The sequence below is a fragment of the Pseudophryne corroboree genome (genome assembly GCF_028390025.1).
Source record: "Pseudophryne corroboree isolate aPseCor3 chromosome 8 unlocalized genomic scaffold, aPseCor3.hap2 SUPER_8_unloc_5, whole genome shotgun sequence".
NCBI classification, from domain to species: Eukaryota; Metazoa; Chordata; class Amphibia; order Anura; family Myobatrachidae; genus Pseudophryne; species Pseudophryne corroboree.
The window spans coordinates 395454-411021 of NW_026967623.1; the positions used below are offsets into that span (position 1 = coordinate 395454).

At 48.6% G+C, this 15568-nt stretch overlaps 1 protein-coding gene across 1 annotated transcript in view; it reads right to left on the bottom strand.

Annotated features, from left to right (window-relative positions):
* PLXNA3 (plexin A3) overlaps positions 1-15568 on the bottom strand; it is a 511209-nt gene that overhangs the window by 362407 nt on the left and 133234 nt on the right. Inside the window, exon 3 of the mRNA XM_063950477.1 lies at positions 5861-6043. Within this exon, the coding sequence (XP_063806547.1) occupies positions 5861-6043 (183 nt within the window). The remainder of the gene's footprint in view (positions 1-5860; positions 6044-15568) is intronic.

The window sequence follows — 15568 nt, forward strand, 5'->3', positions numbered from 1 at the left end:
TAAGAGAGAGGAGGTGGATGTAGTGCGTTTGGTGAGTAAGAGAGGAAGTGGATGTAGTGCGTTTGGTGAGTAAGAGAGGAAGTGGATGTAGTGCGTTTGGTGAGTAAGAGAGAGGAGGTAGACGTAGTGCGTTTGGTGAGTAAGAGAGAGGAGGTGGACGTAATGTGTTTGGTGAGTAAGAGAGAGAAGGTGGATGTAGTGTGTTTGGTGAGTAAGAGAGGAGGTGGATGTAGTGCGTTTGGTGAGTGAGAGAGGAGGTGGACGTAGTGCGTTTGGTGAGTAAGAGAGGAGGTGGATGTAGTGTGTTTGGTGAGTAAGAGAGAGGAAGTGGATGTAGTGCGTTTGGTGAGTAAGAGAGGAGGTGGATGTAGTGCGTTTGGTGAGTAAGAGAGAGGAGGTGGATGTAGTGTGTTTGGTGAGTAAGAGAGGAGGTGGATGTAGTGTGTTTGGTGAGTAAGAGAGGAGGTGGATGTAGTGCGTTTAGTGAGTAAGAGAGGAGGTGGATGTAGTGCGTTTAGTGAGTAAGAGAGGAGGTGGATGTAGTGCGTTTAGTGAGTAAGAGAGGAGGTGGACGTAGTGCGTTTGGTGAGTAAGAGAGGAGGTGGACGTAGTGCGTTTGGGGAGTGAGAGGAGGTGGATGGAGTGAGAGGAGGTGGATGTAGTGCATTTGGTGAGTAAGAGGAGGTGGATGTAGTGTGTTTGGTGAGTGAGAGAGAGGAGGTGGATGTAGTGCGTTTGGTGAGTAAGAGAGGAGGTGGATGTAGTGCGTTTGGTGAGTAAGAGAGAGGAGGTGGATGTAGTGTGTTTGGTGAGTGAGAGAGGAGAGGTAGACGTAGTGCGTTTGGTGAGTAAGAGAGGAGGTGGATGTAGTGCGTTTTGTAAGAGAGCGGAGGTGGACGTAGTGCGTTTGGTGAGTAAGAGAGAGGAGGTGGACGTAATGTGTTTGGTGAGTAAGAGAGAGAAGGTGGATGTAGTGTGTTTGGTGAGTAAGAGAGGAGGTGGATGTAGTGCGTTTGGTGAGTGAGAGAGGAGGTGGACGTAGTGCGTTTGGTGAGTAAGAGAGGAGGTGGATGTAGTGTGTTTGGTGAGTAAGAGAGAGGAAGTGGATGTAGTGCGTTTGGTGAGTAAGAGAGGAAGTGGATGTAGTGCGTTTGGTGAGTAAGAGAGAAGGTGGATGTAGTGCGTTTGGTGAGTAAGAGAGAAGGTGGATGTAGTGCGTTTGGTGAGTAAGAGAGGAGGTGGATGTAGTGCGTTTGGTGAGTGAGAGAGGAGGTGGACGTAGTGCGTTTGGTGAGTAAGAGAGGAGGTGGATGTAGTGTGTTTGGTGAGTAAGAGAGAGGAAGTGGATGTAGTGCGTTTGGTGAGTAAGAGAGGAAGTGGATGTAGTGCGTTTGGTGAGTAAGAGAGAAGGTGGATGTAGTGCGTTTGGTGAGTAAGAGAGGAGGTGGATGTAGTGCGTTTGGTGAGTAAGAGAGGAGGTGGATGTAGTGCGTTTGGTGAGTAAGAGAGGAGGTGGATGTAGTGCGTTTGGTGAGTAAGAGAGGAGGTGGATGTAGTGCGTTTGGTGAGTAAGAGGAAGTGGATGTAGTGCGTTTGGTGAGTAAGAGAGGAGGTGGATGTAGTGCGTTTGGTGAGTAAGAGAGAGGAGGTGGATGTAGTGTGTTTGGTGAGTAAGAGAGGAGGTGGATGTAGTGTGTTTGGTGAGTAAGAGAGGAGGTGGATGTAGTGCGTTTAGTGAGTAAGAGAGGAGGTGGATGTAGTGCGTTTAGTGAGTAAGAGAGGAGGTGGATGTAGTGCGTTTAGTGAGTAAGAGAGGAGGTGGACGTAGTGCGTTTGGTGAGTAAGAGAGGAGGTGGACGTAGTGCGTTTGGGGAGTGAGAGGAGGTGGATGGAGTGAGAGGAGGTGGATGTAGTGCATTTGGTGAGTAAGAGGAGGTGGATGTAGTGTGTTTGGTGAGTGAGAGAGAGGAGGTGGATGTAGTGCGTTTGGTGAGTAAGAGAGGAGGTGGATGTAGTGCGTTTGGTGAGTAAGAGAGAGGAGGTGGATGTAGTGTGTTTGGTGAGTGAGAGAGGAGAGGTAGACGTAGTGCGTTTGGTGAGTAAGAGAGGAGGTGGATGTAGTGCGTTTTGTAAGAGAGCGGAGGTGGACGTAGTGCGTTTGGTGAGTAAGAGAGAGGAGGTGGACGTAGTGCGTTTGGTGAATAAGAGAGAGGAGGTGGATGTAGTGTGTTTGGTGAGTGAGAGAGGAGAGGTAGACGTAGTACGTTTGGTGAGTAAGAGCGGAGATGGACGTAGTGCGTTTGGTGAGTAAGAGAGAGAAGGCGGATGTAGTGCGTTTGGTGAGTAAGAGAGGAGGTAGACGTACTGCGTTTGGTGAGTAAGAGAGAGGAGGTGGATGTAGTGCGTTTTGTTAGAGAGAGGAGGTGGATGTAGTGCGTTTTGTTAGAGAGCGGAGGTGGACGTAGTGCGTTTGGCGAGTAAGAGAGGAGGTGGATGTAGTGCGTTTGGTGAGAGAGAGGAGAGGTAGACGTAGTACGTTTGGTGAGTAAGAGAGGAGGTGGACGTAGTGCGTTTGGTGAGTAAGAGAGAGGAGGTGGATGTAGTGTGTTTGGTGAGTAAGAGAGGGGGTGGATGTAGTGTGTTTGGTGAGTAAGAGAGGGGGTGGATGTAGTGTGTTTGGTGAGTGAGAGAGAGGAGGTGGATGTAGTGCGTTTAGTGAGTAAGAGAGAGGAGGTGGATGTAGTGCGTTTGTTGAGTAAGAGAGGAGGTGGATGTAGTGAGTTTGGTGAGTAAGAGAGGAGGTGGATGTAGTGAGTTTGGAGAGTGAGAGAGAGGAGGTGGATGTAGTGAGTTTGGTGAGTAAGAGAGGAGGTGGATGTAGTGAGTTTGGCGAGTAAGAGAGGAAGTGGATGTAGTGCGTTTGGTGAGTAAGAGAGAGGAGGTGGATGTAGTGTGTTTGGTGAGAGAGGAGGTGGATGTAGTGCGTTTGGTGAGAGAGAGGAGGTGGATGTAGTGTGTTTGGTGAGTAAGAGAGGGGAGTTGGATGTAGTGTGTTTGGTGAGTGAGAGGAGAGGTAGACGTAGTGCGTTTGGTGAGTAAGAGAGCGGAGGTAGACGTAGTGCATTTGGTGAGAGAGGAGAGGTAGACGTAGTGCATTTGGTGAGAGAGGAGAGGTAGACGTAGTGCGTTTGGTGAGTAAGAGAGCGGAGGTGGACGTAGTGCGTTTGGTGAGTAAGAGAGGAGGTGGACGTAGTGCGTTTGGTGAGTAAGAGAAAAGGTGGACGTAGTGCGTTTGGTGAGTAAGAGAGTAGGTGGATGTAGTGTGTTTGGTGAGTAAGAGAGGAGGTGGATGTAGTGTGTTTGGTGAGTAAGAGAAGAGGTGGACGTAGTGTGTTTGGTGAGTAAGAGAGGAGGTGGAAGTAGTGCGTTTGGTGAGTAAGAGGAGGTGGACGTAGTGCGTTTGGTGAGTAAGAGGAGGTGGACGTAGTGCGTTTGGTGAGTGAGAGAGAGGAGGTGGATGTAGTGTGTTTGGTGAGTGAGAGAGAGGAGGTGGATGTAGTGTGTTTGGGGAGTGAGAGAGGAGAGGTGGATGTAGTGCGTTTGGTGAGTAAGAGAGGAGGTGGATGTAGTGTGTTTGGTGAGTAAGAGAGGAGGTGGATGTAGTGCGTTTGGTGAGTAAGAGAGGAGGTGGATGTAGTGCGTTTGGTGAGTAAGAGAGGAGGTGGATGTAGTGTGTTTGGTGAGTGAGAGAGGAGAGGTGGATGTAGTACGTTTGGTGAGTGAGAGAGGGGAGGTGGATGTAGTGCGTTTGGTGAGTAAGAGAGGAGGTGGATGTAGTGCGATTGGTGAGGAAGATGAGCCGGGCAGCAGCATTGAGGATAGATTGGAGTGGAGAGAGGTAATTGTCAGGGAGGCCGTCAGGAGGAGATTACAGTAGTCCAGTCTGGAGATGACCAGTCAGTGGATGAGGGTTTTAGGGGCATCCTGGGTGAGAGGGTCTGATCCTGGAGATGTTTTTGAGATGGAAGCGGCAGGTGTGAGTGTGAAGCAGTGTTAGCAGGTAAGACTGAATAATAAAGGAGTCAGCAGAATAAACACCTTACTATAATGGCTGATTATGCAGCGAGCAGGGCCAGGCACGCGCTCCGCTAATTGTCTGTATGGCAGTCAGGATTAACTGCGCGGTGTGATGTATCCTTTGTCCTTTCCCCTGGTCGGGGTGACGGCCGATCTGTAAGATCCGTCAGTAATCTTGTGCCAAAATCCTGCTCTGCATGTGCTGCACTACTCATACCTGCCAGGCAACGCTGCTCCGCTCTCACCATACACACGCTCTGCCCCTTCTATACTCATACATGTTACACCCTCCCCCCAAATTCCTATAATACCTTTTATATTTTGTCTTCTAAGGCTAAAATTAAGACTCTAAAAAGAAAGCACCAGCCCCCAGTTACTTATATTCCTGAGACCTTCTATGTTCCTGCTCTGCTTGGATCTGAAGATATTGGTTATCCAAAGCGGAGGCATCTGGAGCACCTCGCTGGCGTAACACTCCACCTGCAGCACCTCGCTGGCGTAACACTCCACCTGCAGCACCTCGCTGGCGTAACACTCCACCTGCAGCACCTCGCTGGCGTAACACTCCACCTGCAGCACCTCGCTGGCGTAACACTCCACCTGCAGCACCTCGCTGGCGTAACACTCCACCTGCAGCACCTCGCTGGCGTAACACTCCACCTGCAGCACCTCGCTGGCGTAACACTCCACCTGCAGCACCTCGCTGGCGTAACACTCCACCTGCAGCACCTCGCTGGCGTAACACTCCACCTGCAGCACCTCGCTGGCGTAACACTCCACCTGCAGCACCTCGCTGGCGTAACACTCCACCTGCAGCACCTCGCTGCTGTAACACTCCACCTGCAGCACCTCGCTGCTGTAACACTCCACCTGCAGCACCTCGCTGCTGTAACACTCCACCTACAGCACCTCGCTGCTGTAACACTCCACCTGCAGCACCTCGCTGCTGTAATACACTGTAATCTAACAAGAGGACCTGAGCATTTCACAGAAAGATTTCTAACGTTGCCCCAATTATTTCCCCTATTAGCGCTGTGGGGACTGCAAGACGATTACATTACATTTAAAGCGGACTTTTCCCTATACAAGCCAATGAGAGATCTCTGCCAGAGAGGAAGATACCTCCAAGAGAAGAACCGGATTTATAAATTGCAGGTAAAATTCCCCTCCAGACTCACAAAACAATTCATGCCGCCAACACGCCAAACACCGCCTTCTCCAGCACGCCAAACACCGCCTTCTCCAGCACGCCAAGATTTATTCACAGGACAAAATCAAGAGCTGGTAACAAGGTAAGCATCTCTACCCCAAGCCCAGACTTTCTACATTCAGAACATTCCACTCAAGTCCCTACTTTCAAAATAATCCAAGAGAAATCATGACACATTAGGAGGAAATGCAATTGTCTTTTTGCCCCGGTATCCTGTCTAAAGCCGCCCGGGCACGAGGACCTGGTTTACATGCGTAAGCCATTTCAAGTTCTGGGCGTGCCATGTCTGGACACCCAAAAGACTTGATTTTTGGTAGACTTCTGGAAACCTTGGAGGTGGAATGCGAAATAATGGGCATCTGAAACACTCGCATCCATGGCAGAAACAATTGAACAGCTCCCGTTGGGACCCAGAAAGACAATTAATTCCGCCCTTAACGTCACCATATGTGTCATACATTGTACTGAACACGGAAATACTAAGCGGTCTCTACAGAGAAACTGATGCACCAACATGACTAAAAAGAGTACAATGATGAAAAGTGGCTGAAAGTTTCAGATAAAATCACTCACCTTCTTCAGAGTCCCAACACGAGTGCCCACAAATACCACAGAATGCCCGTTGTAGCTGTACGCGGCCACACTAGCCATGCCATCCATTTTCTCCTCAAACAGAGGCAGTCCCTCAATCACATTCAGACCCCCGATTGGCTGATTCAAAGCCATTCCGCAGAAGCCATCGTGGATATGCATAGGCTGGAAAAGAAGACAGAATGGTGAGGCGCGATGAGCAACATTTACCTTCAGTTCCAACACACAGAACGTAGGAATCATCATTATAAGTATCGGGGACAAGCCGCTGTGCGCAGCCAGTGATATGGTGATAGGAGTGGAAAACTTGTACAGTATGTGGAACTTTTGGGCCCCCTCACAGGTTTGGAGGTGGCATTGCCCTTACGCCACTCTTTAGAGCTGTCTGTTAATATTCCATACTGTTTTATTACTAGAAAACCCGCTAGGATCAGAATAGAAACGCAACACATCTCATGCTTACATACAAGTGTCACGCATGCAAACCCAAACACATACAGCCGTGTCACCATCACACAGCAGCTGCAGAGCCTCTGGAAGTTACCCCCTACCCTGCACCAGAAGAGTATACTGCCAGGCTGTGTGTATGATGTACACTGGGGGAATGAGAGACCCTGCACCAGAAGAGTATACTGCCAGGCTGTGTGTATGATGTACACTGGGGGAATGAGATCCTGCACCAGAAGAGTATACTGCCAGGCTGCGTGTATGATGTACACTGGGGGAATGAGATCCTGCACCAGAAGAGTATACTGCCAGGCTGTGTGTATGATGTACACTGGGGGAATGAGATCCTGCACCAGAAGAGTATACTGCCAGGCTGTGTGTATGATGTACACTGGGGGAATGAGAGACCCTGCACCAGAAGAGTATACTGCCAGGCTGTGTGTATGATGTACACTGGGGGAATGAGATCCTGCACCAGAAGAGTATACTGCCAGGCTGCGTGTATGGTGTACACTGGGGGAATGAGAGACCCTGCACCAGAAGAGTATACTGCCGGGCAGCGTGTATGATGTACACTGGGGGAATGAGATCCTGCACCAGAAGAGTATACTGCCAGGCTGTATGTATGATGTACACTGGGGGAATGAGATCCTGCACCAGAAGAGTATACTGCCAGGCAGCGTGTATGATGTACACTGGGGGAATGAGATCCTGCACCAGAAGAGTATACTGCCAGGCTGTATGTATGATGTACACTGGGGGAATGAGATCCTGCACCAGAAGAGTATACTGCCAGGCAGCGTGTATGATGTACACTGGGGGAATGAGATCCTGCACCAGAAGAGTATACTGCCAGGCTGTATGTATGATGTACACTGGGGGAATGAGATCCTGCACCAGAAGAGTATACTGCCAGGCAGCGTGTATGATGTACACTGGGGGAATGAGATCCTGCACCAGAAGAGTATACTGCCAGGCTGTATGTATGATGTACACTGGGGGAATGAGAGACCCTGCACCAGAAGAGTATACTGCCAGGCTGTGTGTGTGATGTACACTGGGTGAATGAGAGACCCTGCACCAGAAGAGTATACTGCCAGGCTGTGTGTATGATGTACACTGGGGGAATGAGATCCTGCACCAGAAGAGTATACTGCCAGGCTGTGTGTATAATGTACACTGGGAGAATGAGACCCTGCACCAGAAGAGTATACTGCCAGGCTGTGTGTATGGTGTAAACTGGGGGAATGAGATCCTGCACCAGAAGAGTATACTGCCAGGCTGCGTGTATGATGTACACTGGGGGAATGAGATCCTGCACCAGAAGAGTATACTGCCAGGCTGTGTGTGTGTATGATGTACACTTGGGGAATGAGATCCTGCACCAGAAGAGTATACTGCCAGGCTGCGTGTGTGATGTACACTGGGGGAATGAGACCCTGCACCAGAAGAGTATACTGCCAGGCTGCGTATATGGTGTACACTGGGGGAATGAGATCCTGCACCAGAAGAGTATACTGCCAGGCTGTGTGTATGGTGTAAACTGGGGGAATGAGATCCTGCACCAGAAGAGTATACTGCCAGGCTGTGTGTGTGATGTACACTGGGGGAATGGGATCCTGCACCAGAAGAGTAGACTGTCAGGCTGTGTGTGTGATGTACACTGGGGGAATGAGATCCTGCACCAGAAGAGTATACTGCCAGGCTGTGTGTGTGATGTGCACTGGGGGAATGAGATCCTGCACCAGAAGAGTATACTGCCAGGCTGTGTGTGTGATGTGCACTGGGGGAATGAGATCCTGCACCAGAAGAGTATACTGCCAGACTGTGTGTATAATGTACACTGGGGGAATGAGAGCCTGCACCAGAAGAGTATACTGCCAGGCTGTGTGTATGATGTACACTGGGGGAATGAGATCCTGCACCAGAAGAGTATACTGCCAGGCTGTATGATGTACACTGGGGGAATGAGATCCTGCACCAGAAGAGTATACTACCAGGCTGTGTGTATGATGTACACTGGAGGAATGAGATCCTGCACCGGAAGAGTATACTGCCAGACTGTGTGTGTATGATGTATACTGGGGGAATGAGATCCTGCACCAGAAGAGTATACTGCCAGGCTGTGTGTATGATGTACACTGGGGGAATGAGATCCTGCACCAGAAGAGTATACTGCCAGGCTGTGTGTGTATGATGTACACTGGGGGAATGAGATCCTGCACCAGAAAAGTATACTGCCAGGCTGTATGTATGATGTACACTGGGGGAATGAGAGACCCTGCACCAGAAGAGTATACTGCCAGGCTGTGTGTATGATGTACACTGGGGGAATGAGATCCTGCACCAGAAGAGTATACTACCAGGCTGTGTGTATGATGTACACTGGAGGAATGAGATCCTGCACCAGAAGAGTATACTGCCAGGCTGTGTGTATGATGTACACTGGGGGAATGAGATCCTGCACCAGAAGAGTATACTGCCAGGCTGTGTGTGTGATGTACACTGGGGGAATGAGATCCTGCACCAGAAGAGTATACTGCCAGGCTGTATGTATGATGTACACTGGGGGAATGAGATCCTGCACCAGAAGAGTATACTGCCAGGCTGTGTGTATGATGTACACTGGAGGAATGAGATCCTGCACCAGAAGAGTATACTGCCAGGCTGTGTGTATGATGTACACTGGGGGAATGAGATCCTGCACCAGAAGAGTATACTGCCAGGCTGTGTGTATGATGTACACTGGAGGAATGAGATCCTGCACCAGTAGAGTATACTGCCAGGCTGTGTGTGTGATGTACACTGGGGGAATGAGACCCTGCACCAGAAGAGTATACTGCCAGGCTGTGTGTGTATGATGTACACTGGAGGAATGAGATCCTGCACCAGTAGAGTATACTGCCAGACTGTGTGTATGATGTACACTGGGGGAATGAGAAACCCTGCACCAGAAGAGTATACTGCCAGGCTGTGTGTATGATGTACACTGGGGGAATGAGATCCTGCCCCAGAAGAGTATACTGCCAGGCTGTGTGTGTGATGTACACTGGGGGAATGAGATCCTGCACTAGAAGAGTATACTGCCAGGCTGTGTGTATGATGTACACTGGAGGAATGAGATCCTGCCCCAGAAGAGTATACTGCCAGGCTGTGTGTGTGATGTACACTGGGGGAATGAGATCCTGCACTAGAAGAGTATACTGCCAGGCTGTGTGTATGATGTACACTGGAGGAATGAGATCCTGCACCAGAAGAGTATACTGCCAGGCTGTGTGTGTGATGTACACTGGGGGAATGAGAGACCCTGCACCAGAAGAGTATACTGCCAGGCTGTGTGTATGATGTACACTGGGGGAATGAGATCCTGCACCAGAAGAGTATACTGCCAGGCTGTGTGTGTGATGTACACTGGGGGGTGCTGAAAGTTGACAGAATGGAGACCAGACAATAGTTAACCCCTGATGCACCACACTGGGAGATAGTATAAGCAAAGATCAGGACTGTAACAGGGGAAGCCTGGGTACAGGGGACGGGAAGCTGCCTACCTGTACTGCCAGGCCTGGATAAAGTATGTGCCCCCACTCCTGTAAAACTATGCACATAGATAAATCGTTGAAAGTGTGCAGTGAATGTGGTTTATAAATGTGCTGCAGAGCACTGCATGCCTGGGGAAGTAAATGACACACAGTGTATAATTCATCAATATATATATACACCCAACAAAAAAAGATTCCAGTAATATTCTCCCTTGGGCCACAGATTTTTCAACGGCTAGTCCGATTATTCACAGGGCTTCAAAAGCTTTGTGGCCCATAGTGGCTTCGGACCCGGAATTACCATCCTTTAAAAATATCAAACCCATTGCTGCATTCAGGCGAGGAGCCAATTTACGTGACAAAATTGTTAAAACTGACATCACTGGGATGGGTGGTTTACCTGTAGCTAATATTCAAAGAAAAGCTCCGGGGTGCTATCGTTGCCCGAAGTGTGCAACATGCAATCATATGGTTGCTTGTAAAGAATTTCAACACCCCCATAAGAATCTTAAATTTACAATTAGACAGGTAATCACTTGTAGCACCACATTTGTGGTGTATGTTATTGTTTGCCCATGTGGTCTATTCTACATAGGGCAAACTACACGTAAATTTAGTGAACGGATGGCAGCACACCGCTCTGCCATCAAATTGATCCTGGAGGGCAAACCTGTTGACCAGCCGGTGGCCCGGCATTTTAAAAATGCGGGCCATTCTCTTAGTTCCCTAAAATATTTTGGTATTGAACACGTACCATTATCCATGAGGGGAGGGGATAGAGCGAGGATCCTACTGGAGAAGGAGACCCGCTGGATTTTAAAATTAGATACGTTTTGGCCTCGCGGCCTGAACGACAAGATTAATTGGAATGTACTTGGCTAGGCACTACGTGCCTGTCATTCAATATTTATGTATATCCAAGATAGTATTGGTGAGCTTGAACCCATGTAACCTTTATATTTATATTAATACAGTTTAGCTCCATCATTATAAGGTCCATTAACATTGGGATTTTTCTATCTTTCATCCATTTGAAGCTTGGTTCCCCTGCCTTCGGGGTTTAGAGCAGGGATCCCTATTGATTGGTTGCTTGTGACCTTATTTATAGATGGTTGCATTTCATGTCATTTTTATTTTTCTGTTCTGTGTTTCTAGTTGCTGCCCTGTGTTTCCTATGTACAGCATCCGTTATTTGTTATATTATTCACAGACTGAGGTGCACAAGTTTAATGTTTTCCCCCTCTGTCCGTTGGTTCCCAGGCTACGGAGAAAGCTGAGCCGGCCACCTGTGAGACGCAGCGGTGACGAGGTGAGCCGCAAACATCGGCTCACCATGGCAACCAGTGACGCGCTTACCGGAAGTGACCCGGCGGCTTCATTCCGGAAGCAGGGACGCGCGGAGAGGTGATGGTGGGGAGCACTTCGGCGGGTATTTAGGTGGGGTAAGTGTTTTATGTATGTTTGTCTTGTCCAACATTTGGTGGTGTTGTATCTTTGCTTGAGGAAAGGGCTGCTGCCCTGAAACAGCTGTTGCTGCTTTACAATACACCTTCATTTTGTATCTATTGCCTCCAGTGCCGTTTCTTTTGGAGTACTATATATATATATATATATATATATATATATATATATATATATAGATATATAGATATATAGATATATAGATATATATATATATATATAGATATAGATCAAGTATGGCCCGGCACTCCTCCTCTGAATATAGCGCCCCGGTGCCCTCAGCAACACTTGTAGGTAGTCGGGAAAAAGACTGCGGCACTCAGGGTCTTGTATTAGTTTAAAGATGTATTAGAAATACATGACAGAGAACATCAACGTTTCGGGGGATCTAACCCCGTTGTCAAGACACATATATACACATACAGGTTGAGTCTCCCTTATCCAAAATACTTGGGACCAGAGGTATTTTGGATATCGGATTTTTCCGTATTTTGGAATAACTGCATACCATAATGAGATATCATGGTGATGGGACCCAAGTCTAAGCACAGAATTCATTTATGTTACATATACACCTTATACACATCATATACACCTTATACACGCAGCCTGAAGTTCATTTTAGCCAATATTTTTTATAACTTTGTGCATTAAACAAGGTTTGTGTACATTGAGCCATCAAAAAACAGGTTTCACTATCTCACTCTCACTAAAAAAAGTCAGTATTTCGGAATATTCCGTATTTCGGATATTTGGATATGGGATACTCAACCTGTATATATACACACATATATATATATATATATATATATATATATATATATATATATCAGTGATCGCAAAAATGCGCTATGGCGCGTATTTTACCCCATTATTGATGGTGGGGACTAAAAAATAAAAAACCGCCGGGGCCCTCAGGACGCGCTCTGATTAGCAGCGCTGTCCTGCACTATCAGTCAGTTTTTGTCTCCACGGCAGCAGAGGGAGGAACATGGAAGGGAAGGAGATCGAGAGTATGTTCACTCCCGCCTCCCCTCACTGTCTGCTCTGCGTGCACACCGCCCCCTCTCCTGCCGGCACCTCCCACTTAGCCTCACCAGCCCCACCCCCTTCTGTCTGCTCCGTGTCCCCTTCCATGTATTGCCGCGTAACTGGCAGTGGCGGCTATCAGCGCTCCCCCCGTTGCAGCCCGGCCTGTGCATCAGCGGGTCTGAGTGTGAGCGGCGTCCGCCCAGTACTCCGTGGCAGACAATCAGGGGGGTGGAAAGAAGAAAGGTCTGCTACTACGCGCCAGGGTCAGCACCGTGCACCCGCTCCTCTGCGAGACCCGGTCCTGCACTACAGGTGACAGATTGAGGATGCACTATTGTGCTCGGGCTAAAATCCGGAGGCCGATATCTTGTAATGCAGGGACGGCCGAGACTCTGCCTGCCCACAGGTCCCCTCTCTCAGTGCCTTCCTCCAAAGTTTATGAGTTGTTCTGAGGGAGCAGAATACGTGTTGCATAGGGATTTCATTTGTCACACATTACACTGTGTTCATGCAAACCTTGCTGTTGCGGATGTCTTTACCGTAACTATCACTGATGTAAAATAGTACTGGTCACCTAGAAATCTAAGTTGTTTTTTTAGTCATACTGTATTGAATGATGGCATTAGCATATTATCAATGTACATTACTACCTCCTATCTTCTGAAAAATAAGAATTTACTTACCGATAATTCTATTTCTCGGAGTCCGTAGTGGATGCTGGGGTTCCTGAAAGGACCATGGGGAATAGCGGCTCCGCAGGAGACAGGGCACAAAAGTAAAGCTTTCCGATCAGGTGGTGTGCACTGGCTCCTCCCCCTATGACCCTCCTCCAAGCCAGTTAGGTACTGTGCCCGGACGAGCGTACACAATAAGGGAGGAATTTTGAATCCCGGGTAAGACTCATACCAGCCACACCAATCACACCGTACAACTTGTGATCTAAACCCAGTTAACAGTATGATAACAGCGGAGCCTCTGAAAAGATGGCTCACAACAATAATAACCCGATTTTTGTAACTATGTACAAGTATTGCAGATAATCCGCACTTGGGATGGGCGCCCAGCATCCACTACGGACTCCGAGAAATAGAATTATCGGTAAGTAAATTCTTATTTTCTCTATCGTCCTAGTGGATGCTGGGGTTCCTGAAAGGACCATGGGGATTATACCAAAGCTCCCAAACGGGCGGGAGAGTGCGGATGACTCTGCAGCACCGAATGAGAGAACTCCAGGTCCTCCTTAGCCAGGGTATCAAATTTGTAGAATTTAGCAAACGTGTTTGCCCCTGACCAAGTAGTTGCTCGGCAAAGTTGTAAAGCCGAGACCCCTCGGGCAGCCGCCCAAGATGAGCCCACCTTCCTTGTGGAATGGGCATTTACATATTTTGGCTGTGGCAGGCCTGCCACAGAATGTGCAAGCTGAATTGTATTACACATCCAACTAGCAATAGTCTGCTTAGAAGCAAGAGCACCCAGTTTGTTGGGTGTATACAGGATAACAGCAAGTCCAGTTTTCCTGACTCCAGCCGCCCTGGAACATATTTTCAGGGCCCTGACAACATCTAGCAACTTGGAGTCCTCCAAGTCCCTAGTAGGTGCAAGGCACCACAATAAGCTGGTTCAGGTGAAACACTGACACCACCTTAGGGAAAGAACTGGGGACGAGTCCGCAGCTCTGCCCTGTCCGAATGGACAAACAGATATGGGCTTTTTTGAGAAAAAAACCACCAATTTGACACTCGCCTGGTCCAGGCCAGGGCCAAGAGCATGGTCACTTTTCATGTGAGATGCTACAAATCCACAGATTTGACTGGTTTTAAACCAATGTGATTTGAGGAATCCCAGAACTACGTTGAGATCCCACAGTGCCACTGGAGGCACAAAAGGGGGTTGTATATGCAATACTCCCTTGACAAACTTCTGGACTTCAGGAACTGAAGCCAATTCTTTCTGGAAGAAAATCGACAGGGCCGAAATTTGAACCTTAATGGACCCCAATTTGAGGCCCATAGACACTCCTGTTTGCAGGAAATGCAGGAAACGACCGAGTTGAAATTTCTTTGTGGGGCCTTCCTGGCCTCCCACCACGCAACATATTTTCGCCACATGTGGTGATAATGTTGTGCGGTCACCTCCTTTCTGGCTTTGACCATGGTAGGAATGACCTCTTCCGGAATGCCTTTTTCCCTTAGGATCCGGCTTTCCACCGCCATGCCGACAAACGCAGCTGCGGTAAGTCTTGGAACAGACATGGTACTTGCTGAAGCAAGTCCCTTCTTAGCGGCAGAGGCCATAAGACCTCTGTAAGCATCTCTTGAAGTTCCGGGTACCAAGTCCTTCTTGGCCAATCCGGAGCCATGAGTATAGTTCTTACTCCTCTACGTCTTATAATTCTCAGCACCTTAGGTATGAGAAGCAGAGGAGGGAACACATACACCGACTGGTACACCCACGGTGTTACCAGAAACGTCCACAGCTATTGCCTGAGGGTCTCTTGACCTGGCGCAATACCTGTCCCGTTTTTTGTTCAGACGGGACGCCATCATGTCCACCTTTGGTATTTCCCAACGGTTTACAATCATGTGGAAAAAACTTCCCGATGAAGTTTCCACTCTCCCGGGTGGAGGTCGTGCCTGCTGAGGAAGTCTGCTTCCCAGTTTCCATTCCCGGGATGAAACACTGCTGACAGTGCTATCACATGATTTTCCGCCCAGCGAAAAGTCCTTGCAGTTTTTGCCATTGCCCTCCTGCTTCTTGTGTCGCCCTGTCTGTTTACGTGGGCGACTGCCGTGATGTTTTTCCCACTGGATCAATACCGGCTGACCTTGAAGCAGAGGTCTTGCTAAGCTTAGAGCATTATAAATTTACCCCTAGCTCCAGTATATTTATGTGGAGAAAAGTCTCCAGACTTGATCACACTCCCTGGAAATTTTTTCCTTGTGTGACTGCTCCCCAGCCTCTCGGGCTGGGCTCCGTGGTCACCAGCATCCAATCCTGAATGCCGAATCTGCGGCCCTCTAGAAGATGAGCACTCTATAACCACCACAGGAGAGACACCCTTGTCCTTGGATATAGGGTTATCCGCTGATGCATCTGAAGATACGATCCGGACCATTTGTCCAGCAGATCCCACTGAAAAGTTCTTGCGTGAAATCTGCCGAATGGAATTGCTTCGTAGGAAGCCACCATTTTTACCAGGACCCTTGTGCAA